General features: G+C 37.5%; 2 protein-coding genes across 3 annotated transcripts in view; both read right to left on the bottom strand.

The window, feature by feature from the left end:
* Window positions 1-11417, bottom strand: part of FER1L6 (fer-1 like family member 6) — a 177164-nt gene extending 165747 nt beyond the window's left edge. The window contains exon 1 of the mRNA XM_030875740.2: window positions 11086-11417. The gene's annotated coding sequence lies outside the window, so the exon portion shown is untranslated. The remainder of the gene's footprint in view (window positions 1-11085) is intronic.
* A 151-nt stretch (window positions 11418-11568) lies between these two features.
* Window positions 11569-27036, bottom strand: part of FAM91A1 (family with sequence similarity 91 member A1) — a 42921-nt gene continuing 27453 nt past the window's right edge. For both annotated transcript variants that reach the window (XM_030875741.2, XM_070043996.1), the window contains 6 exons: window positions 23108-23180; window positions 20973-21122; window positions 18860-18964; window positions 18208-18331; window positions 16543-16612; window positions 11569-14511 (listed from right to left, as the gene is read on the bottom strand). In XM_030875741.2, coding sequence (XP_030731601.1) covers window positions 14326-14511; window positions 16543-16612; window positions 18208-18331; window positions 18860-18964; window positions 20973-21122; window positions 23108-23180 — 708 coding nt within the window. In that variant the 3' untranslated portion in view covers window positions 11569-14325. The remainder of the gene's footprint in view (window positions 14512-16542; window positions 16613-18207; window positions 18332-18859; window positions 18965-20972; window positions 21123-23107; window positions 23181-27036) is intronic.

Genomic DNA, 27036 nt, shown 5'->3' with positions numbered 1-27036 from the left:
TGGGCAAATTTAACCCCAGTAATTCCTTGTTTGGAGACATTGGGTAACTTATCTCACCTATTTGAGCTTCAGTTTTCTGGTCTAATGAATAATTTATCATTTAGGGTGCTCTGGGTTACATGTAATAGAAAACTCAAATCAAAATGCCTTAAACAATAGGATTTTTTTTTTTTTTTTGGTTGCACCATGCAGCTTGCGGGATCTCAGTTCCCCAACCACCAGGGATTGAACCCGGGCCACTGAAAGTGCCGAATCCTAACCACTAGACCACTGGGGAACTCCCAATAAGGAAATTTTATCTCATCAAGTAAGAAGTTCCAAGGTCAGGTATCTTCAGGCTTAACTAATTCAGTGGATCAGTGACATCATTAGAGATCCAGGTTCTTCCCAATTCTCCGCTCTGCCGTCTTCAAAAAGTTACCTTTGTCCCACAGTCTAGCTGCCCTCATGGTCTCAAGATGGCTGCCACGGTTGCAGGTGTCACATTTAGACAGGACAAAATCCAGAGGAATGAGAGAGGCCAGCTCTTCTTATGTGTTTTATTCAACTAGCAAAGAAGCCTTTCCCAGAATCTCTACACCAGTAGGTTTGTTCTCAAATCACACTGTCAAGAATTGAACCATATACCATGTTTAAACCAGTCTCTGTGGAGGAGAATGGAACTACTACGGTTCACTTAGCCCAATCAGGATTGAGTTCCGAAGTAAATCCACCTAAGAAAGGGTAGATTCCCAAACAAAATCAGGTCATTCACTGCCCGCAAAGAAAAAGTTTATTGGATAGGATAACATGACGTCTGAGTTTCAGATAAATGGAATGTGTACTTTTACAAGAAAAAACTGTTATCTATTTAAAAGCAAACCTAACTGGACACCTTGTATTTTTATTTGCTCAATCTGGCAAACCTACTTCTAGAATTTGCCAAGAAGAATAGGAGGAGAGAAATGTGTGGGGAGTAAAATTTCGTCTTCTGGTAGAAACGGCCCTGGGTCCTGGTTTAAATTTGGTGAAAAGAATGAACAGGGCTTTTATAAAAATACAAACAAAAATGTGAAAGGAGAACTAAGGCACAACTGGTGCCTTTTATAGACTCTTATCGCTGCATTTTCTTCATTCTGATCAGGTCGTTTTCTGGCACAGAGCTCCTAAGATCCTTGGAATTTTCTAACCGATGAGAGTGATAAAGGTCTTTTGTTATGTTAATGAGGTAATTTTTGGGAAAGCCTCTAGGTCACCTAAGGATGGGGGCTGGTGGCCAGGGGAGGCATTCATGTGATTAGAGAACTTTCAGTCTCCTCACACTGCCGGCCCCCCACCTCCTGGGAGGGAAGAGGGACTGGAGATTGCATTTAACCACCAATGACCAAAGATTTAATCAATCATGCTTGTGTCATGAAAACTCCATTCAAAAAAAAAAACCCAAAAGGACAGGTTTCCAGTGGGTGAACACATGGAGATTCAGGAACAGTGGTGCAAACCGAAACAAGACTTGTCTCACCTGAACCAAAATTCCTAAACATAAATTTCACTGCCTCAGAGAGCCTGGCGTCCTTGGATCACGTGTCTTGTGAGGCAGTTCCTAGGCTTCTGTATGTTTTAGATTTGAAAAAATTGTCAAAATCATCACCAGGACAACCAGAGTCTGTACTGGTATTGCTGCTTTGTTTTCATTATGAGTCTTAGAAAAACACTAAATGCCTAACTTTTTCACTGGCTGTTTTATATTCGTCCAGTCAGCCCCTTCTATGGTTGAACCACAAGCATCAGATTTTTTTATTTTCTTTCTTGCAGCTGCTATGACAGAAGCCAGACAAATACAAAATCAGCATGTTTTGAGTACTGCAGATGAATGACAACTGGCAATATGTTTACACTTAGAAACTGTCCAAAACACTTTCATATAAATTTGTTGAAAACGTCTGCAGGATAAGGCAGCAATTATAAATCTCTCTCTTGAAGACCAGAGGTTTTATTAAGCACAAAAAACAAATGACTTAACTCTAAACAGAAAAAAAAAAAAGTAAAAAAAGAAAACTAGTTCATTATTGTTACCTTGTTACCAAATGCCCAGTTTCATTGTTTAGATGCAACTGAAGTGATTGACAATGGGTAGAATATAGTCACGACTGTTCTTACACTAGCCTTGTTTTACGAGTTTTCTTATCTGAATTAATCTCCACAGACCTAGATTATCCATTAAGCATAGAAGTTTACATTTCAGAGGGATAAGAGATAGACTCTGAAAAAAAAACCCAATTTGACAAGAGAATCTTTATCTCTTTATAGAAAATGTCAGGAAACATAAAGGAGAAAATGATTTTAAAAAAAAAGGCCATGGTTGAGTTTAATTACAAGAACTTTGTCTCAAGCTGATTAATTTATAAGGTACGTTCTTTGTGCAGCCCCCCTGGGTCCCTTCAGTGATCTCGAAAGTCCAGAGAAAGAACATAAAACATAGAACCTCAAGAAACAAAATACTTATAGATCCAAGTGATTTACTTCGTTTTCCCTGTAACTAAATGCGATTCCCTTCTCTAAGAGACTCATACTTCTGATTTCATATATTCCCTTTTCAGAAACAGGGCTTATCATCTTTTTTGCTTTCACAACACTCTACGGTGTTCAAATCAACTCAACACATATATTTTGACCACCAATCATGAGTGAGACCCTCAGTGAGACTACACAATGTTAGAATGAGTAAGATCACGCTTACCTTCCAAGAGCTCAAAGAACAATCTGCTCACACTATACATAAAATAGATAACTAATAAGAACCTACTGTATAGCACAGGAACTCTACTCCATACTCTGTAATGACCCATATGGGGAAAGAATCTAAAAAAAGAGTTGATACATGTATTCACTTTGCTGTACAGCAGAAACTAACACAACATTGTAAATCAATGCTTGATGGATAATCTAGGTCTGTGTAGAATAATTCAGATATTAAAAATCGTAAAATAAGGCTAGTGTAAGAGAACAATCGTGACTATACACATTGTCAATCACTTCAGTTGTATCTAAACAATGAAACCAGGCATTTGGTAACAAGGTAACAAATAAAAATTAAAAAAAAAAAAAAAAAAAAAAAAAGAAACTGCCTTGGAGCACTGCTAAGTGACCCAAAACTGGCCGAAGGTGGAGAGGTTGAAATTCAGGAGAAGGGAAAGCCCTGGATGAATTTTCATGGCTTTTTAATTGAAGACATGCCCCAATTAAGTTCTACAAAGCACAGCTACCATTTTAAAAACCCACATATTTACTGGAGAATCAGAGGATAGGATTCAGTTCAACAACAGCTGCTGAAAAGGGAGGGAAGAATTCCCCAGAAGAAGAGAACCAGAGAGGGAATGCTCTAAAATCCGTGCCTGAATGCTGCCCGAGTCGCTGGTTGACCTCTGAACAATGTACGTTCCCCCTCATTTTGAAGCTTTTCATTGGCTCTTCCTTTGCCTAACATGTTCCTCCCACCCCCGCCCCGCCTCCATCTCTCTCCGCTATCTCATTTCTCACACTTGAGTAATTCATGTCCACATTCCCTTTCAAAAGGAAAAAGTCTTTCAGACTCTTACTGTTCATGAAAACGATTTTTTAGTATAATGTTACTTAAATATGTGGGCAGCGAATTCTTATGCCTCTAAATCTCATAGAGTTTTATAGTCAACGTGTATACAAATAATCTATAAAATTCAAATCAACAGTATGACAAATGATGCTGTTGTGTAGAAAACTGACCACGTTCACCCTGTGACTATGGCCCTGCCTGCTCTGGCCCAGTCTTTGAGTTTTGCATAAGATGACTCACTTCTCACCATTCCTGTCTATTCAAACTCCTACAAGACCTTCAGCCACAGAATGGACCCTGAGACGGTCTGGCCTCTTCCTGTAGCAGATATCATGTTGCCCAGCTTCACCTCTTACTTTCTGTACGTAGCACTCCTGAACTTAGGTGTGCCTCCTGCAAAATAGAGATAATCATGGTACTGTTGATTCTGTATGATCATCACGAGGATGAAATAATGCCTGCAGAGCCGCCGGCACATGTCTTATACATAGTAAGTGCTCAGCTCATGTTTTCTACTCGTTGTTTGGTGCCCACCCCATAGCACTTCTGCTGTCAGATTTTTGAAATGTAACTTAGCCACAGCCATGTCCAAGAGCTGGAAATGCTCTACCAGAGGCTGATGTCTAGGTATGAAATAGGTAATGGGTTGGACTATTTCCTTGAATAGTGAATAATAAGTTTAATTTATATTAAATTAAACTATATTAACATAATTAATTACAAGTATAATTTTAAATTATATATGTATATCTAAAATTAGATTATAGTAATTAAATAATGACAGACCTAAGTTAAAATAAGTTTTAATTTTTTTAATTTTAAGAGTTTATGTGCTATAATTCTTTATTTCCTAATTTGTACTTTAAAAAAATACTTTCACTGCAAATAATAACCTAATTCAGAATGACTTAAATGGGGGTAATTTTTGTCACGTAACACAGAATCCAGAAGTTGCTGACATTGGTTCAGCTGCTTAAGGATAATACCAGTGATCCTGGCTCTATTTTCTGCACTACCATCCTTACTTGTTGGTTTTTGTTGTATGCTTGACACTCACGGTCATAAGAAGGCTGCTGCACCTCCAGACATTACATCCAAGTTCCAGATAGGAAGAAGGGGAGGGACAAAAATCTTCTCACTCACAAGGCTTTGCTTGTCCTTCGGGAGGGGTGCCCTCCCCAGCAGACCTTCCCTAATATTTCATCAGCCAGAATTGGATCACATGGCCACTCTTAGACCAATTAAAGGACAGAGGTGACATGATCAAACCAATTTAGATCAGTCACGATCGACTCCCTTGGGTTGGAGTAGGGGCTAACTCATGCCGAGATCCCTTCCCCAAGTGCCTCCATGAACACACTGGCAAAGAAGGGGGACCACCAGAAGGGTAGACCATGGGTTGTGGACAGGGTCTGCTACTCCAAGCATGACTTGGTTTAATCCAGGGCAGACCAAGAAGACAGCCAACTTGTAGACATAGCCCAGGACACTCCCTCTCATGAAGCTCCCAACCAGGGGGCCCTGTGCAAGCGCCAAGTGAAAATCACAGCACACTTTTCCCCAGACAAACCCAGTGTCACAAGCCCCGGTGATATTCCCTTGGCCGACCCTAAGGCCACCTGCAGCCTCAGCTCCTGTGAACTCTGCTGCCTTCCCACCCCAAGTACCGATGTCTCTCTCCCTAAATGTATCCTCAGCCCCAGAAGTATGCTCAGCCCACTGTCAGGGCAGGTCAAAATGTTACCTGAAAACTGGGTTCGCCTCTTGGTGGGTGTCAAGCCAAAGGACACAACCAAGCCAAAGAGCAACAGAAGAAAGGACTTATCATTTGCAGCAAGTAAGGAAAACACTGAGAATCTTTCTCAAAGCAGTGTCTCCTAGAGTAGCAAAATTGGGAACGTTTTAAGCTAAAGGTACGAGCATATTCATGAATGGGCTTGGGCAATGGACAGAGTCCAAGCTGTAGTTGATTGAAGTCAGGAGGGTTAGAAAAGGTCAACATGAGCCCTTAGGTTCCAGTTCTGGTGGTTGAGGCTTCAGGCTAATCTTTACTATTGAAACAGAACTGGGAGTCTTCACTGGGAGTCTTCACCACCGTTACATTATCTTTGCTATTGTTACTTCTCTTGCCTGATAAGTTTGCCCTTTTGTTCTCTTAAGATCATTATTACTGACACCTGTTCAAGGATAAGCATTGTGGCCAGGCTTAGATCACAAAATGGCTTAGGCCAAAAATGGCTTCTCTTATGTCAAGCAAGCCATGCCTGTTTCTCCTTCTCTGGGGACCCCCTACCTTATCTGCTCACATTTTTGCAGATGCAGTTAAGGTAAAATAGGAGATCTGGGGCCTGACCTAAGCACAGGAAGCTTTCAATCCGGTCTGGAGGTCAGACAGGGAAGTCAGAGAGTCACAGGGTTAGAAGGATTCAACACAGGAAAGATTCCCCAGGGCTTTAGAGCTAGAAGGGGACTGTGTCTGGGAAAGCAGGCAGGCTTTAGGAGCTGCAAGTAGCTCCAGACGGCAGGCAGATGGTCAAGGAAACAGGGAGGGCAAGGATCTGAACCCTGCCATAACTGTGTGAGCTTAGCGGAGGCCCGGAGCCCCCGAGGAGGACTCCTGCCACCCTGACTCTGCACCTGGGACTCTTGAGCAGAGAACCCAGCCACGCCATGCTAGGACTGCAGACCCCCAGAGGGGGGATAAATAAATGGATGTTGTTTTAAGCCACTACTTTTTTGGTAATTAATACATAGCAATAGAAATCAAATACATCTGAAACATTTTCTTAAATGAATTTAAAAAACGATGGAATAAGTGTTCATCTTTGAGGCTCAGTAACACCCCTGCCACCACCAGGCTGACTGTTGTCTCTAAGCCCCAGATCCACCCTTCTGTTCTCACTCTGTAATGCCGGGGCTGAGTCAGACGCTCCTGCAGTGAGATACCTTCTCTGGAAATTTATTCATAATCAACCTGTAGGAGTAAGTCCTCCAGTTTTCCGAGTAGTTTTCCAAACGAACTCAACCCACAGTTAACAGGACTGGGGGTGATGGGTGAAGAGGTGCTTACTCTGTGCTGTCCTCATGCAAGTTAATTCCCTCAGAGAAAAGAGGATTCAAAAGTGAAATACTGCCACCCACCGGAAGGGAAAAGGCTGCAAACAAATATTAACAGAAGCTACTGAAACAACTCAGGTCCTCAGCAGTCCGGACTCTTGAGCTTTCAACACAACTTCTGCGCTTTGCCTGGGTCCTAATGCCAACACTCCAGAGACCTGGACGGTGATTTTTTAAACACCAGCAATAAAAACACTAAGAGATGAAGCTAAAAGTTTAATCCGGCAGCTGTGCCCTTTTGGCATTCTGGATTTTCAATGGTGTTCAAAAGACAGAGAGCAGGAATGGCCTAAAGGTCGGTTTTGACTTGACTGTCCTGTCTGGGATTCAGCAGATGCCTGCTTGGAAAATGAAAGCCATTCATACTTTTTTCTCATGAGCAAAACATACAAAATCAACAAACCATTTCAAAGCAGACTGCCACCATTATCTATCCAACACAATTTACTCCAGCTCCCTTTACCCCAGTCTCATCACATCTTGAAGTTCCTTGGACATGCCAGGCATGCTTCTACCTGTGAGCCTTTGCATACTGTTTCCTCTCCCTGGAACACTCTTCCCCAGATGTCTACATGGCCCACATTCTCTTCAAGTCTTTGCTTAAATGTCACCGTCTCATTGAGGTCTTCTCTGGCCAGCTACTGATAAAGTGTAATTCCAATTCCTAGTGTTTCCCATCCTTCTCACCATTTTTTTCCCCATAGCAATTATCACCTTCTAACCTGCTATACAATTTACTTACTTTGCTTACTGTCTCCACTAACTACAATGTAAACTCCATGAAGACCAGAATTTGTCTTATTCACTGATCCGCCCCTTTACTAAAACAGTATCAGTAGACATGATAGTAAATGTACAATTAGTACTGAATGTACAGATGAAAGAATATTATTCACACTCTGAACAATATGAGCTTAGAGTGCTTTAACTCTATGTAATCTTCTCCTGACTCACATGACTTTATTTTTTAGGATTTTAGCCCTATTTCTTTACTTTCCCAAATTAAATATCATATTATTTTCATTCAGAAAAGAAGTTTAAGATTAATCAACATCTTTGCTCAGCATTCCTTCTCATATAACAGACATGCCTTGTGGAAAAACTTATTTGAATTTTTTTTTGAGGTTAGTCTAATGATAAACTTGGTTTTTTATATTTGAAAATGTCTTTTTCACATTTGTTCCTGAAAGATAGTTTTGCCAGATTCACAATTGTTAGGTCAACAGTCATTTTCTCCAAGTACTTTGATGATGTAATTGAATTGTTTTCTGAGTTCACTACTGATGAACATTATTGATATATATACTATGCACTGGATTCCTGTATCTCTGGATTCCCATCTTTCATCTGTTCTGGATCATTCTTAGCCACTTTCTCTTTGGGGTTTATCTCACTTCATCTTTTTATCTTCCTATTCTAATCCCACTAAATAAAAGAACAGTAAGAGTACACTATGAAAAATAAATGCCCATAAACTCAGTAATCTAGAGGAGACAGACCAATTCCTCGAAAGACACAAACTACCAAAACTCACTCAAGAAGAAATAGCTAATAGGAATAGAGCTATTACAGAAATTTAATTTGTAGTTCAAAACCTTTCAAAAAAGAAAAAAAAAAGAAACCTGCGGAAGAGTGACCAACAAAAATCAAAGAAGTTATAAATAAATGGAGAGATATTTGTTAGGATATCAATCCTCCTCCATTTGATCTATAGATTCAATATAATTTTGATTAAAATCTTTGCAGGCTTGTGTGTAGATGCTGAAAAGCCGTTTCTAAAATTTATATGGAAAGGCAAAGGAACTAGAAGAGCCAAAATCAATTCTAAAAACAACAAAGTTGGATGACTAACAGGATCCAATTTCAGCATGGTATTAAAAGGACAGACACATTGATCAATGAAACAGAACTGAGAGCCCAGAAATAGATGCACACAAAAAAATGCCAATTGATTTTTTCAAACCACTTTACTGAAGTATAATTTACATATGATAAAATTTACTTGATTTAAGTGTACAATGCAATTTTTTTGGGTAAACTTAAGAGTTGCACACCATCAATCACCGCAATCCAATTTTCCATTTCCAGCACTCCAAGAAGATGCCTTATACCCATTTGCAGTCATCACCCCCCCATTTCCACCCCAGGCAACTACTGATCTACTTTGTCTCTATAGGATCATCAACTGATTTTTGACAAAGGTGTCATGGCAATTCAGTGAAGAAAATATAAACATGTATCTCATACCGCATATTAAAATACCACGTATTAAAATTAGCTCAAATGGGTCAAAGACCTAAACATAAAACTATAAAACTTTCAGAAGAAAATGAAAACTCTGCACCTTGGGTTTGGTGATGAGTTTTTTGATAACAGCATCAAAAGCACAATCCGTTAAAAAAAAAAAACCCAAACCAAGAAACCAGACATTGTCAAAATTAAAAACTTTTGTTCTTTACTTTAAAAGACATTAAGAGAATGAAAAGACAAGCTAGACTGGGAAAAAATATCTGCAAAACACGTATCTGATAAAAGACGTGTACTCAAATACTTACTGAACTCTTAAAACTCAGTTAACACCTAGTTTTTAAAATATGAGCAACAAATCCGAACAGATACCTCACCAAAGAAGATATATGAATGGCAAATAAGCGTATGAAAAGATGCCCAACATCATTTTTCACTGGGAAAATTAGTTATTTCAACTACAATGAGATACCATTGCAGTGGGAACCCTCATTCACTGCTGGTGGGAATGCAAAATGGCACAGTCACTCACTTTGGAAGACAGTTTGGCAGTTTTTATAAAGTTAAATACACACTTACCAATGACTCAGCAATCCCACTCGTCGGTATTTACCCAAGCAAAATGAATTGTTTGTATTAAAACCTGAACATGAATGTTAAATGATAAACAAATCTTAATACATCCATACAATGAAATACTCAGCAATAGAAAAAACAGAGCTATTGATTCACACAACGTGTATGAATTTAAAATGCATTTTGCTATGCAAAAGAGGCTAGACGCAAAGGCTACAAATTGTACAATTCCACCATGTGTATGACATTCTGGGAAAAGCAAAATTATAGGAATGGAACAGATAAGTGGTTGTGAGGGGTGAGGTGAGGGGTTGAGTACAAAGGGGAATTTTTAGGGTGATCGAACCGTTCTGTATAGTACTGAGACAGTGGACACATGACTGCGTTTGTCAAAGACGACGCAGAGTAAATTTTCCTAGTGAAAAATCAGCATGGATGTTGAGAGATCCCAGATGGAATTCAGAGTGTGACAAATAAATCTGTTTTACAAATGTATGACATAACTTCAATGAAGGGAGTGGGGAATAAAATGAGCTGAACTAAGTTACTTTGGAAAATGAGTGAATACTATAAGGCTAAAGACAAAACAAAGTACTTAAACACTATACCCTAGTTGGTCAATTTGTTTCTCACAGGGGTACAACGTTAACTATTCTGAAACCACTTTATAAGTATTCTAGGGTTGAACAAATAAGCAAATAAATTGTAGATAAAAAGAGCCAGGTTTCTCACCCTCAGAGAAAGAAGTTATGAACAAGCAAAGAGGCATAACTAGAATGAACCTTGTAGTGCTAGATGAGAATCAGTTTAATATACATACAGATAGATGGATCTAAAAATAATTATAGAGATGTGTACCTATATATTTGTTAGTATACATATTTATATCTCTTAGGTCATTTCACTGGGAAGTTGTAGATGCAGTGGCAGCAAGCACACCTAAACCACAATCTTGGTTACTAAGTACCATTCTGCAATGAAAGGAACCAGGGTTCCTTGGAGAAATAGGCTAATTCTAGGGCTGGCATCCAGATAATACCTGCAGTGCTATAAAGTAAGACTATGGTCAAAAAAAAAAAAAAAAAAAAAAGACGAGGGTACACCAGAAGGATTTAGGAGCCAACTTCAAAGAGTTCCCAATAGGCAAAGCTAAAACAATTTGCACAACAAAATAAATAACAACTCTACTGGATTTTAACCCAAAGTATAAAATAAATAGCCATGATTGCATACTAATATAAATAAATGATCAAATAAATAGGGGAAAGGAACAAATCTTTAAGAAAATTTGTAGAGAATATATATAGATATTACTCCTTCCCTTTGAGTGTGGACTAGACTTAGTAATTCACTTCAAAAAAAAAAAAAAGAGTATGGAAAGTGGGAAAAATGGTACTTTACAGTGGAAAAACCTAGCAGACACCACCTTAACCAATGAAGGAACATCACCAATAATGCCTATTAACATTATGTACCCCATGATATAATACAGTGTGGAAGGGCACAGGACCGCTGTGCTATATCCTTCCTGATAAAGCACAACCTCAAGTTTAATCATGATAAAACACCAGACATACCCACGTTGAGGGACATCCTACCAAATCACCAACTAGTGCTCTTCACAGTGTCATGGTCATGAAAGACTGAGAAACTGTCACAGATCGGTGAAGACCAAGGCGGCAGTGATGAGTAAATAAATGCAACGTGGAATCCTGGACGGGGTCCTGGAACAGGAGAACATGAGAGGAAAATGGGTGAAAACCAAATGAAGTCTATAGTTTAGTAAATACTATTGTACCAATGTTAATTTCTGAGTTTTGACAGATGTGCCATAGTTTACATAAGTTGTAAACATTAGTGGAAGCTCATGGAAGGATATAGGGAATATCTCCGGACCACCTTTGCAATTTTTCTGCTAATCTAAAATTATTATAAAATAAAAATATTATTATAAAATAAAAAATACTTTTTTAAAGTATAGGAAAATGTCAGCACTGAAAGCATGCCTGTATTTAAAATTAAGGAAGGGGCTTACAGAAGATTATACACATTTTCACAGCAACTTGACCAACACCACAGTTTATTTGTAAACATATTATATGTGTCAATAATCAAATTGACAACACTTTATACATTTCACTGTATAATATTAACAGCATATCAGAAAAAAATCCACGGTGCTCAGTTACAGTTTTGGTATTTTAAAATCTTTAAATACAAACCGTATTTGAAACACTGAACATAAAAGAGAAACACAAATGGCAAAGAAAACTGGAAACAACTAAAAGAAACCAATATTCCCCCCCAAAAAACAAATAAAGTATCTGATTACACACTTTAAAAGAAAAAAAGGAATCAAGAAAATCAAACGATCATATATTTTTTTAACAACATAAAGTTACATTTCTTTAGACATATGTGATAGGTGAAATTGTACCATACTAAACTCTATGTCCTTTTTTATATTTCTTTTTTTCTCTTGGTTTCTGAAGTTTGCCAATGGTTTAAGCTACTTTAAGGGCAGAAAAGAGGGGAGGCAGCATAAAGCCAAATGAAATTGCTTTAAACATTTGCAGAAAAACTGGATAAAAATTCTTTCACAAATTTTCTTTGGCAAATAATAAATTCTGTATTTATTACCTTTTTGTTGAATAGGATCAACACAAGATTTAAGAGATGCATCTTTACATGAGTTAATGTATGAATGAAACAAAGCCAAATTCACAAAGTAAAGCATAAAAGTGGCTTTCACATTTTGCTAATAACAGCTTTAAAAATGCAGATTCTCCATCCTTACAAGTATGAGAGGTCTTCACCTGGGAATCAGAATCTTTCCTCATTCACATGAGAAACCGGAGTTGACTACATGTTTTTTCAGTACTTTCCCTAAAATTCATGATCATTTATTAGGTTCTATTTCCTCCTCTGTTAGCTCTCAAAGGAAATATAGCAGCAAATCACTCCCATATTTTAAGTTTTAAATTCACCAACAACTGGGTTCACTACCAACAACTACAAACATTCAATGCTTTATTAGTGTACATGTCATGACCGTAGGCTAAGCTTGTTAATAACAGAAATAAATAACTACAGTTAATCTGAACAAAGCAAATGAAAATGAGATTAAAGAGTCCTGATCAAATGAAATACTTACAACTTTCAGTTGAAAAACTGTAAAAGTTACATATATACCTAACAGCACTAGGAATGTACAATATCAATTATTGGAAAAATAAATGAGTGATTCACAGTTATAAGGAATTATTTTAATATTAGTATTTTTCCTTTTATACACAAACATTTATAACATACACTTGGTTTCTACCTCATATTAAGACAAAGTAGAATACTAAACATTACTGCATTTACCCAAACACAGCACTGACTGTGCCACAGGTAACCTGCTCCAAAATATTCAATAGGGAGGCGACAGTACTGAATGCATGGTTATGTTAACAGTTTGAAGAAAAACACATACTTCCAGAAGTATGTTAAATAAACAAATGTCAGTTCTATAAATAACAAAAATTATCAGCAAAAATGTTTAGGTTTAACCTTCCCAAATTTTCTAATGCTTTAAATATTTTAGATATATGTTGTTTGACCAGTTAGTTTGGTTAGTTTTAAACTAGCAAACCATTATCCTATGAGAAGAGCTAAACTAAACTATATAACACTGCATAGACTTCCCAAGGAAGGTAACTTGTAAAATCTAAAAAGTGATTCCAATTATTCTATTCAACATTTGAGATACTAAAAGAATCAATGACTCAAGAAACATTTTGAAATTACTCAATTTTTCTTTATCATTTCCTCTAAAACTAGTCACATAAACTTAAGATCCGGATTGCTTATGTCCTCACAGTAGGTTTACCACTAAAGTGTTCTGATCAGAAGACATAGCCTTAATGCCTCTAATATGTAATTCTAAGCTGAAATCAAAATCCTTGGTTTGAAAACATCAAATCCAATTCCATAACATTCATGGGTAGAGCTACTAAACAAAAAATAAATCAGGGAGAAAACGTGCAGCAGCCACAGCTACAAGAGTGGAAAATAAATTCTATTTTTCCATAAAGACTCTATGAAAATATAAAGCCCAAAATGAGCGACAACTGAAGTCCACATATAAATGTTGTTTAAAAATAGAATGTTTTCCAAAGCTTCTTATGAGATGTCAATGTATAGTCATAGTCTGAGTTAAGACCTTCTAAATCAAGGTTAAGCCATACATAACTATGCTGATTTACATACCTTCAACAACGTTCAACCGATACACATAATTTACAAACATCCACAGCAATTCTTAATGCCCCATCAGATCACCTCTCAATAATGGATGTTTATCATTTTATAGTTTTGCTACTTTAAATACCAAGAAGCCTTTTCAGAGGAAGAGTTCTACCTCTTCCCACGATCCCCTAAAGAGTAGGTAACAAAATATAAAACTAAACAAGATTTATGTTTGATAAACTAACATATAAAATTACCACTGCAATATTCATAGTGACTGCTTATAAACATAACAGTCATCATAAAGCCTATAAAGTATATCCTCAGTTTTATAAAAGAAACGCAGATTGTCTCAAGGTAAAAAATACAGTGCAGACTGCTAAAAAGCTCTTCTTTGCTTTAGGAGGTGCAATAATGAGGAAAACTTCAGAAAACATGAACATGTTCCCCAAACTTTAACTTTAACATCAGTTAAGCATGAACTGCACTGCAGCAGCAGGATGCTTTTTAGTGGCTGGCAATATAAAGCTAATGTTAAGAAAGAAAAATGGCAGAAAGTGTGAGCAACAAATGATGTAACCAAATTATTGCAAATGGAGATTAGCAATAAGAAGTGAGGAAGGTGAACGTCCACTCCACTCTGTTAAGATGCCATCTTTAAATATTAAGTTCTTTGCAGGAAGTGGGACTCCCATGTCAGCACAGGATGACTGTGAAAGCAAACTTGGAAAACTGGCCTCAGTGTGAATATCCAGTGTTGAAGCACCTTCCTAAAAGATCAAGAAACAAGAGAAAAAAAATTCTATTCAACACTTTACCAAACCACTTCATGTAGCTAATGAGAAATAGAGACCTTGATTACCTAAGAAATGTTTATGGAATGGCAAAGCACTATAGGAGATGCAAAGTTGTACCTCACAAACCCAAAATAATCAATGATAGGTATTAACGTGCAGAAATGACTAATACACTCAGATGATGACAAGTGCTTTGAAATAAACAGAAATAACACGCTATGAGAATATGGGATAAGAAAAAGTTAATTCTTAGACAAAAACCCTCACACAACATTAAGCAACAGAACAATCCATCCACTCCCAGGGCTCTCAGATTCACACATTCAGCAGACTTCTCCCCAGAACTCCAGGCTCAAACCTCCACCTATCCAACATCTGTTCTTGGATGTTTCACCATAAATTCCACACTTAGCATGTCCATAAGCAAACTCTCAAATTTTCCCCCACTGGTTCCTCCCCAGCCTCCCCTACTCAAACTAGTCAAGAAATAGGAAAATTATTCTTTATCCTTCCCTTCCTCATCACAGCCTCAATCCTTCCTCACATTTAATCACCATGTTCCATCAGTCTCCCTCCAACGTGCATCCCAAATGAGTTTACTTGACTCACTCACCATAGCCACCACCGTAGTCTAGGCCAGTGGTCTCCAAAGTGGGGTACTCACTCCAAAGTGGGGTGCAGTACCATGAAAATTTTTTAAATCCTGTATCTACTTATTGCATCCGATAAAATTCCTGGTTTTGTGTATCCTTTATAATATACATAATTTATTATATTATTACATGTTTAACAGTATATACATGTAATAAACAAACCTTTATTATGGATACATGCAAATTTTTTTTAAACTAAAAAGGGTGTTCGGCCACCAACACCTCTTACTTGGGCTATTAGAGCAGTCTCCGAACTTACCTTGTTTCTGTGCTTGTCTGTTTTTAATCTATTCTCTAAACAGTAACTAATCTTTTAAAAGAGTCAATTAAACATAATGTCATTCTCTGTTAAAAGTCTTTAACAGTTTCTCTTTGCACTCAGCATAAAATACATATTCTTTAACATACTCTAGAAGGCTCTCCGTTCTTCTTCAACCTCACCTCCTCCCATTATCCCTCTTTCACGAGGCTTCTGCCACACTGGCCTTCTCGTTTCCTTGCAGGCCGAGTGCCTTCCTGACACAGAACTTTTGCACCTACTAACCTCGGCCTGGAATACTCTTTCCCATCCTTTAGGTTTCAGCTTATGCATCATCTCTATGTATTTAAATTAGGTCTACCTTTGGATTCCATCAGATTTGAAGGAGCCTGGCTCCTTCAAAGCACTTACTGAAATCTGTAATTGCTTCACATATTTCGATGTTTACTCGACTATGGTCTCATACAACACTTAAGCTCCATTAGTGTCTTAGACATCATTGTTTCCCCAGCACCTGGTAAAGGGTCTGGCATAGAGTTGACTCAATCATTTATTGAAAGAATGAATGAAACCAAACTCCAAAATACTGATTTCATAATGTTAGAACAGATATACCAAACAAAAATATTCCATTCTAAAAGTTTACCTACAAATCAAGTCTAGAGTATCCTTTCTTTCCTTGGGGGGAAGATAAAAGGTCTAGAGCACTGGCATTCACTACCATAACAGACAACCCCCTCTCAGCAATGGAGAATCACTGCAGTTATTAATGGAAGTGTACTGACCCAAGAACCAGCACCTAGCACGGTGCATGGCCCATGGTAGATGCTTAACACATTTCCGTTTAATGAAGCACCAGCAAAGAACAAACAGTCCAAGCTTCCTAAACACCTGGCCACTGAAATCATGTATAAGTCAGTTAACTTCCTGAATTTCAGCATCTTTGTTTATAAATTAAAATGCATAAATAAGCATGAAATAATGCTTATTTCATGTCTTACTGCTGTGGAGACTCAGAACAAACCTGGAAGTGTTTTGCATACTATAAAAGCCCTATGCAAATACCATTTGGATTTTTTTGGTTTTTGTTACCTGGAATGAGTGAACAAAGTTAAGGACTTGTAGAGACAGTTTTCTACTGGAATGTAAGAGGTTCTGAAGGCTGAAAAAAAGGGGAAAAGTTTAAAACAAATATGACAAAAACTAATATCTCACAAGAGTTTAATTTTAACAATTTAAACACATTTATATATGTATATACATCTTGGTTAATTACATACAAATTTTTAAAAAACAATTTCAATGGTTCCCGTCAATGAAATTTCTGCTTCTTTTAATAATACAGAGTAACAGTGCATAAAAAGACCATTTCGAAATAAAACATCATGCATAACCAAAATTGGAAAATTATTGTTAAAAGTTTAAGCTACTACCAAATACAAATGTTAAATACAAGAAAACTTCTAAAATAAAAATTTAGGTACAGGGCTTCCCTGGTGGCGCAGTGGTTGAGAGTCTGCCTGCCGATGCAGGGGACACGGGTTCATGCCCCGGTCTGGGAAGATCCCACATGCCGTGGAGCAGCTAGGCCCATGAGCCATGGCCGCTGAGCCTGCGCGTCCAGAGCCTGTGCTCCGCAACGAGAGAGGCCACAACAGTGAGAGGCCCACGTACCGCCAAAAAAAAAAAAAAAAAATTTCGGTACACATTTTTCAAATATGTAAAAATTGCTAACAATTATAGTGGCAATCATTAAAACTATATAGTATTTCTTTTTTTATTCATGTATGTTATTTTATTTTCAGGATAGCTATTAAAATTGTCAGTTAAGTACTTTTAATTTTCTGATATAAGCTACATTGAGCCAATTAAATTAATTATTATCCAACTTTGTTTTCCTAAATAAAGATGTCAAGATCTGTGGATATCATCTCTCCAAGCCACCCACCATGACAATCAGATTCAATGATATTCTTTTTGGCTAAACCAGACGGTCTCAGAACCTTTACAATGCTGACTCTTAGCAGCCATTCCCAATGGATCAGAGTTGGCATATGAGATAAAACCTACATATCATTTCTGATAATATGTGCTCATTTTAGAAAATGTGGAAACTGAAGAAAATTTAGAAAGTCAGCCATAATTCCATTATAGGAGATAATCACTATAACATAACTTGAGTGTATGTTAAGAAAAAGAATTTCTATTGATATTTACATATTAAAAAAAACTAGGTTCAGGGCTTCCCTGGTGGCGCAGTGGTTGAGAGTCTGCCTGCCGATGCAGGGGACACGGGTTTGTGCCCCGGTCCGGGAAGATCCCACATGCCGCGGAGCGGCTGGGCCCATGAGCCATGGCCGCTGGGCCTGCGCGTCCGGAGCCTGTGCTCCGCAACGGGAGAGGCCACAACAGTGAGAGGCCCGCGTACGGCAAAAAATAAAAAAAACTAGGTTCATACAGTCATATAAGCATGCCCATTTTAACCGTACTCTTGCCCAATCTGGGTAACTAAGTAAATATAATTAACCAAAACATGTGTCCAAAAAACTTGCATGTGCCTAATTTTTGAGGTACTGAACTTTAATTTTAAAATACATAGCAAACCCTTAAACTAGCCATTTTTATTCAATCAACAAATAAGCACAAGGCAAATACTATGATCATGTGTGAAATAAGACAATGTATGATATAGCAACTAATATTGAGAGCTTAAGAAGTCTCATAGATGAAAAGATGACAACAAACATAAGCCCTCACCTCTCTCTTCTGCAAAGGCCATGTGTAGCAATTTTTCGGCACACTTTCTGATTTAATTCAGAACTAAACAGTGGAATTCCAAAGCACAGCTCGAGAGGAACCCAATCTGCCTCTGTTGTGGCAACTGCAAAAGGATATATAAAGTTATTAATCATATATATATTTATATATATTATGACCAACCAGGGTTTCTTAACTGAGCTCCAGAAATTTTCATAGATTCTTCCCACCCCCTACTGACATCCACCAAAGGGCTTAGCAGGGGAGAAGACTCAGAGAGGGGATCAGTGGATCTCTGAAACAGGAAAGAATGTTTTTTGAGTATGTACATGCTTCTGGGAAGAAGGCCTACAGCTTTCAACAGATGCTCAAAGTGGTCTTTTACCAAAAAAAAAAAAAAAAAAAAGTAGTGCAGGACATCTACAAGATGAGAGAATCAACATAGGAAAAATAAAACATTTTTATTCTCAGATCATAGTTTTATAATATTTTAACTAACTTTATTATTCTAAATATATAAAATTCTTTCCTAGAAAATATTTATGAAAAAGTCCATTATAATAAGAGCAGACAAACGATATCCAAGTGACTTAACAAAAGAGTCAAACCTCAGAAATTAGTCCGAGATTGCAAATAATTTTTAAAGCCTTACCAGAGTTTTGCTTTGTGGCTGAATCTATAGTTGCTTCCTCAATGACCATTTCAAATGACTCTGTACTCCCATTCACATCTGAGCCAGAAGCCAAATCAGGTTCTCCTTATAATTAAAGGGCATACACAATATTAGGATTCTAGCAGTTGGCACAGGTTGTCAATAAGTCAGTCCTAACATGAAAGAAGACTTCAGGCAACAGAAATGACAACGGAAGACAATGAACAGTCTTTAGCCTAAAGCAGTAGTTCTTAAAAGGGGGACAATTTTGTCCCCCAAGAAACATTTGGCAACGTTCGAAGACATGGTTTGGTTGCCATGAATGGGGACAGGGATGCTACTGATGCCTAGAGATCCTAAACATCCAACAGTGCACAGGACAGCCCCCCACAACAAGGAATTATCCAGCTCCAAACATAAATAGTACTGAGCTTGTAAAGCCCTGACCTAAAAAAAAAAAGGATTAAAAAGGCAGAACACAAGTTTAGACCTTTTAGAGAATTACTAAAGTCATTTCTATCCCCATAGAAACATGCAGTCTGATTACATCATTCCTTCTCAAAATATTTTTTTTGACTCCCTGTATCTTTCAGCATGAAAGATCCTCCAAGATCTTCTAGATCTCATTTATTACTTCTCTACTCTCATCTACTACTGCCCAACAAACTCTTTCTTTTGGCCAAGATGAGCTACTCTATTGCCTGATTCCCTCTGCCTAAAGGTTGCTACACTCTAAATAAACAACAATCATCTGTGTGTAGCGAACTCCTCACTTTTCAAAATTTAGTTCAAACTTTACCTTCTCTAAGAGGCCTCTCTGATAGCTCAACTGGGCTGGGATATGCCTTCTCTGTCCTACTTTAGCACTTCATGAAGCAGACCCCCATATCTCAGTCTTTTAACACTACACAGTAGGCTGATTCACTTGCTTGTCTCTCCTTCCAGGTCTTTATTCCCTAGGACTTAAAACAGAAATATCTCCAACACCTAAGGAGGTATTTTGTAAATGTTTATAGAATGAATGAAATAAAACATGACAGCTACAGTAGACATTCACTGAAATGACTGCCTAACCCACAGCCCTCTTCTCTAAAAATGCTCCTGTGATACCTGGCAGTCAACTGTTGAAAGTTACCCAACTCCTCTGGCCAAAGGTAAATGGACCAGGAGTGGATACTAATTCAATCCACTGGATGGCTAGCAATCAATCATATTTTCTCAGGATTTCAAACTAAGAGGTTCAGCGAATACAGTCAATCAATGATAGAGACTTGAATTAAAAGGTTCCCTAGAGTCGTGGACCAGAGGTGACATCATGGCAACCAAAGCCACATACAAGCCAAATTATGCCAGAACAGAAACAATCAGTAACTATGAGAAGGTGATTTGAAAATGCATTTTTAAATTAGAAAGAAAAAGGTATCTAAGGAAAATTAGCTGTTGTCAATATGCAGGACAGGCTGGAGACAGAAAGAAGAGAATGAGGCCAGGAAGGCTAAGCAGGAAATGGTCACAATAAAACATGTATAAAGTATCAAAACTCAGACTAGAATGGCAGTTACAGAGAATTAAAGAGAGGGGGAAAGAAATGGATATAAGAGACATTTCTAAAGACTAATTCACAGAACTTGGAAACTAACTGGGTTGAGTGGGAAAGGAGAAGGATGAGATAAAGATATGATTTTTAAGGCCTGCATAACAAGACAATGGTGCCTTGATAGAAAGAGGAAAGCTGAAAGGGAAAAACTACTCATTCTAGTTTGAAAATAATTTTACAAAGAGACTAAAGTTTTGAAACCATCACCCCATAAAGGAACTTAATTTAAAGCCTATAAACATAAATACGACAGTAAAGGGCTAAAACCCAATAACCATTCTGTATTCCAACCCCAGGTCATCACTTCTTTACTTATGCTCTTAGTATTTTCTCCATTTGAACAACTGATATTTGTCCCAATGATGTCACAGAATATTTTCTCATCTTTCAGTGGAAAAACATTAAGTATTAAATAAGTCAACATCCCCACAAAGGTACCCATGCTTTTTAAATATTAAGCTTATGATAAACTCAGTACCAATTATCTTAATTCAAAGAACCCAGCTAGTGGCTAACCTCTCTCATCAGAAGCATCACTGAGTTTTCTGTTTGCAAGTTGGCTAGAAGCATTCAACATGGTGACATATCCACAAAAATGCTGCAAGTCCACTTTGTTCCTTAACATCTGCAATGCTTTATGAACACCCATATTGACACGCGTAAACTCTAAGAACAAAGAGTTGACATCACATTATAAGTAAATAGTTTTACAACAAAACACCAAAAACTTAAATATACTTTCTTCTTATTAAACAATTCTTAGAACTACTTTTATATTTTATCAAGATTGATTCCAATGAAGAAATATCTCTGGATGAAAAAGGATGCTGTACACATACAACATATTTACAGACTTCAGAAGGCAACTGATGTAGCAAAACAACTGACCTGCTAAGTAATCAAATAGGGCCAGTCAGTGGCAAATTCCCTAGGCTTCTCTTTGTAGTTCTATTCTGCCTCAAATACTTACTTAGTGGGTTTCTACCAGGAAATGCATTAAATACACATCATATTTTTTTTTAATTTAAGAAAAGTAAAAAGTATTCTTATTGAAACTAAAGCTAACTAAGTACTTGAAATTATATCCCTAATCAAATTATTTAAATATCAGCTCGTTCTCACAAATATGTGAACTTACAAAAGAGAAAGATGCTCTATAACCAAATATGAATATTCCTCTTTTTTAGAATTCGCACAGTAATCTCCAAAGGCAAGAGATTTCTTAATCAGTTCTTGAGATTTTGTGATTTTTAAGATCCTGCTGTCACTATCCTGTATCTTCTGGTGAACGATAAATTTTTCCATAGAATTTATAAAGTATCAGAGAATTAACTAGCGAAGTTTAGTTGCAGAGAAATACTTATTTCTGAATAGGGGCTATTTTTTGGAAGAGAAAACTCTCTTCTCCAAATTTTGTACACATTTATTCACAACAGCCAAAAGAGAGCATTTAATTTCAAATGTGAGCCTTTTGCAGCCTAGCCATGTGGAAAAGAAAAAATACTTATAAAAATCTTCTTCCTTTTCCCTGCTTTGGGCGAGGAGGGGCATTAGTGACTAACATTTTAGAAGAAAAGTTCTTATATGAATTAAGTTAAATTACTTGAACGATTCCCTGCTCTCTAAAATTCCAAGCAATATTCTAAGAACAAGAACAACAGATTAGAGAATGAAAGTTTTGCATGGAGCAGGAAACACAAGTGCTATATAAAAATACGTAAGTTTTAATCAGAGAGTATTTTTCTTTTGAATATACATACTTTCTTAATATTCAACAGAGGAAAGGTATATTTAAACAAAAGGAAGAATGATTTTGCATTTATAGAAATTCTCCAGGCATCTTTCATCAAATGTATTGTAGCTCACAATTCTAAAAAGAGATAACATTAAACAGGCTTTTCACCCTTGATTCGAACCCGCTAAATTTAGCTCAGACTTTGCTATTCACTCAAGTCCTCTCTAATAGGAAAAATAAAATGTAAAAAAAAATTTTAATTAATTAAAAAGTAAATTAGTGTTTTCTCATTTTCTCTACACAATGACTCTAGATTTGGGGCTTCTAATACTATAGCACAAACTTAAATCAAAACACATTGACCATTAATAAAAGTTTTTTAAAAAAAATTTGTTATTGTAAAAAATAAATGCTGAAACAGGAAATACATGCAACTTCTCTGTAAACTGTAAGTTAGTATAGAAATGTTCATTAGTGTCCATAAAAGCCCCTGAAAAAAACCAGTATGTAACACTGGGGGGGGAAAAAATCAACTTTCTAAGCGTAAAATCTTCCCTATGACTTGTCTTCTCCCCCAACCTCCAAATAAATAAACAATAAAAGGAAACTAAAAGGCCAAACATACATAAAACCTAGTCTTCCATCTACGTAGCTACCTACTTAGTCTTTTCATCGCCAAGACAGACTAGTATTCCTTCTAGGCCTAGGTCCTAAATGAGTCTTATTCTATTAGTTCTTTGTAGGAACAGGCACATGACAGAAAACTACCTTTTGCCAATACTCTTTAAAAGCAGAATAGTTTTAAGACCCTAGAACTTAAAAATTTTAAGAATTTACTTCCTGCTATGTTTCCACCAAATTGTGGACAAGATTAATCATAAAGAAGTCAAATGGATACAACTCAAAATTCAGGTACCTCCTCGTAGTTCTGTCTCATCAAATGGGAAAGGTATGTGGACAGTTTCTCCTATCCCATGCAAGCCATGTCCCTAAACACGAAAAAACACAAGTTGAAAGGTATACGCGAAACCTGTATTTCCAATAGTAGACACTCAAACGATAAACAAGACTGTGCCTCGTGATGGTGTATTCCACATTAATACTCCATCAAAATGCTCTCAACAATTTTCTATTTTTCTCCAGCTCAGTAAAGACAATCTGAAGTCTATATTAACCTATTAAGGCAATGTGTATCAAATTGAGTGTATGGGCTAATGAAAAAACAGGTAAATCTGGTGTCAGCCAAGTGAAGCCTTAATGAGATCAAGTGCACTCACGCAAGGGTCAGCTGCAGCGCTGAGAGAGAAAAGTGGTGGAGGATCCCCATGATAACCTGGCATGCCATGGATTAGGAATGTAAATCTCAAAACCCTGCACTGAATGACATATACTGAAAATTACTTGCTGCAACATCATAATTATATACGATCGGAAACAACCAAAATGCCTGTCAGTAGGGGACTGATTAAATAAATTAATGTATGTATTTTCAATGCAGCTGCAAAAAAGAGCAAGCTCTCTACAAAGTGAAATGGAAAGTTCCAACTGCTAAGTGGAAAAAGCATGGGGCATCTCAGTGTGTAACCGCTTGTACATGCATAAAGAAATTCTAGGGGCTTCCCTGGTGGCGCAGTGGTTGAAAGTCCGCCTGCAGATGCAGGGGACATGGGTTTGTGGGCCGGTCCGGGAAGATCCCACATGCCGCAGAGCGGCTGGGCCCGTGAGCCATGGCCGCTGAGCCTGCGCGTCCAGAGCCTGTGCTCCGCAACGGGAGAGGCCACAACAGTGAGAGGCCCGCGTACCACACACACACAAAAAAAGAAATTCTAGAAGGGTACAGCAAAAACTAATGTGGTTGTCTGATTTGGAGAAGAGTTAGGGAGTGGGCACTGGGTAGTGTTAGAAGGGCAGTGATACTTTTCTCTGTGCATCTTTTAATAGTGTTTTATTTTTGAATCATGTGAATTTACTATCAAAAGTTAAATTGAAAAAAATCTGAGTCTAACCACGCCAGTCCCACATTACAAATAATAATTTACTTTCACCCATCACACTCAATTAGTGTTGTTCATTTAAATTTTGTTAGTTTTTCGTATTTAATTCCTAAATTCACTTTGGCTTTGCAGTTGTGTAAGAATGATAAGCATGAGGAATTTAATTTTATGTTTACATGTATTTCAAATCGTTATAATAGAAAATTTAACACTGGGGATCTATACATTTTTTCCCTTTAAAAGAGACCCATACCTTATTCAAATTCAAGATACCGTGACATAAAAGAAAAAAAATAATTTCAGGGAAAAAAATCACATTCATTTATTTGGTTCATATAACAACTTGAATATATTTCTGACATCTTGCTTCTATTCCACTGATACATTTATGATTTCAACCCTAAACAAGATGGCTATTATAAAAGCATGGTTTTAATCAAAATCTTAATTTTGTTGTGTTTTAAGTTCCAGCAAGGTGAATTTTTCCATAAAATTTAATAAAAGAGGCATTCTTTTTTAGCAAAGGCAGAACTCCTTAACGACACTTTAAAACTCCTCTTACTCTTCTCCCACCACCACAGCGAACATTTTTTGAGATCTTCCGACGTGCTAAACAATGGTCTAAAGCATTTTTACGTAGATCATCCATTTCAGTCATTTTTCAACAACCGTATAAAGATAAGAACTGTTATCATCTCCAATTTGCAGGTGAAGTCACTGAAGTTCAAGGAGGTTATTTAACTTGCCCAACATTGCCAATAAGTGGTGGAATCAAGATGTGAATTCAGGCAGACTGACCTTTCAGTCCATGTCTAACCCACTCTACTGTGTATCTCCCCTCACCCCTACTTCATGTCTGCCCTGGCTGGCTAATGCATCGTCTCACGGTTTCTACTACCATCCACGCGCTGATGCTGACACTCAAGTCAATCTCTCCTGTTCAAGCTCTCATTTGAATTTCAGAATAATTTCAATTACCTCCTAAATATCTCCACCACCCAAATGTCCCACAGGCCCAAAACACACCACCTCATCTGCCCCCATAAACCGGCTCTGTGTGCTATCATCATTCTTCCACTTTCAAAAGCCAAGTACCTCAGCAATCATTCTTCTTCTTCCCACAGCCATCTCAGACATCTGATCAATTCTATTTATTTTATATTTGTAATAATTCTTCCTTTTCATTCTTATTACCACTTCCGTGACCTAGGCTGTCCTCATCTCTTATCTGGTCTCCAACACTGAATCCTAATCCTGTCTTCTCCCACCCAGCCATTCTCAACAGTCTTCAGGCTGATCTTCCAAATCAAAACTGACCATGTTAATCCCCTGCTCAGCACCCTTTACTGGCTGCCATCAATCTAAAGGGGAAATTCTAAGCACTACATTGGGACAGTTAAGGTCCACTACCCTCCAGGGCCTGCCTACTTCTCCAGACTCATCTCTGACCACCATTCCATCGTACTTCAGCTCACCCCTCAAAATTACATAACAGCTTATAGGCCCGAGCACATGCTCCCACTTCGTATTCCTATTCATTTATTCAACAAACACTCACTGAGCAACTTCTACGAGTCAGGCACTATTTTTGGGCACCAGGGAAATAGTTATGAAGAAAAAGAAAAAAAAATCTCTACCCAGAGATTTATTCATGCTGACCCCTCTGCCTGGCCTCGCTCTCCTCTAAATCAGCCTTTTCTATTTAGCCTGGGTCTCATTTTCTCTAAGGAGCTTTCCCTAAGCCTTTGTCCTTGTTCCAAGGCTAAAAAGATACTTCTCTTTAATGCTTGCACTGTATAACTCCCTTTAGCACTCAGCAAAAAAATGGAAGTGACTGCTTATGCAACTTTTCCCACCAGACTTTAAGTTTCTTGAAGACAGGGACCACATCTTATTTGTATATGCACATTAATTAGTACAGAATTACTAATTCTGTAAGGCAAGTACAATTGTTAGTTCAATGAATTAATGAAACCTTTACAAAGAGCCTATTACATACCAGAAAGTGTGCTACACACTTCACACACACCTTCTCATTTCATTCTCTCAACAATCCTAAGGCTAAAAATGCTTACCTTGGCATTAGCTGTCACTATTATTTTTTGTTGTTACACAGTAGATATTACCATCTCCATTTTGCAGATGGGAAACTAAGTATAAGAGGAGTATCTCTAAAATGTTACACACCACTTCACACCTGCTGGGGTGGCTATAATAAAAAAATCAGATAATACCAAGTGCTGGAGGGACTGTAAAATGGTGCAGTTCCTTAAATAGTTAAACAGAGTTACCATATGACTCAGCATTTCCACTCCTAGGGATACACTCAAAAGTAATGACAACATATCCACACAAAAACCTGTACATAAATGTTTATAACAGTGATTATTATTATTCGTAATAGCCAAAAGGTAGAAGCAATCCAAATGTCCATCAACTGATGAACGGATAAACAAAATGTGTTTCGTCGTACAAGGGGATACTATTTGGCCATAAAAAGGAATGCAGTACTCATGCTACATGATGAACCTTGACAACAGGAAAGAAGCTAGTCACAAAAGACTACATATTATATGATTCCATGTATCTGAAATGCCCCAAGCAGGCATTCTAGGGTGACAGCAAGTACATTAGTCTTGCTGGGGCGGTGGGGGGGGTGGTGGTGGTGGTGGTGAACGTGGAATAGGGGAGTGAGAACTAAAGGTCCAGAAAAATGTTGTAAAATTGAGTATGGTGCTGACTGTAGACATCTGTGAATACTCTAAAACCACTGAATCACTGAATTCAATTGGGGAATATGGTATGTGAACTGCATCTCTATTCTAAGGCTACTATTAAAAAAAATAGGGCC

Source organism: Globicephala melas, chromosome 17, assembly GCF_963455315.2.
Source record: "Globicephala melas chromosome 17, mGloMel1.2, whole genome shotgun sequence".
In the NCBI taxonomy this organism is placed as follows: Eukaryota; Metazoa; Chordata; class Mammalia; order Artiodactyla; family Delphinidae; genus Globicephala; species Globicephala melas.
This window is presented reverse-complemented; position numbering and strand designations above follow the sequence as displayed.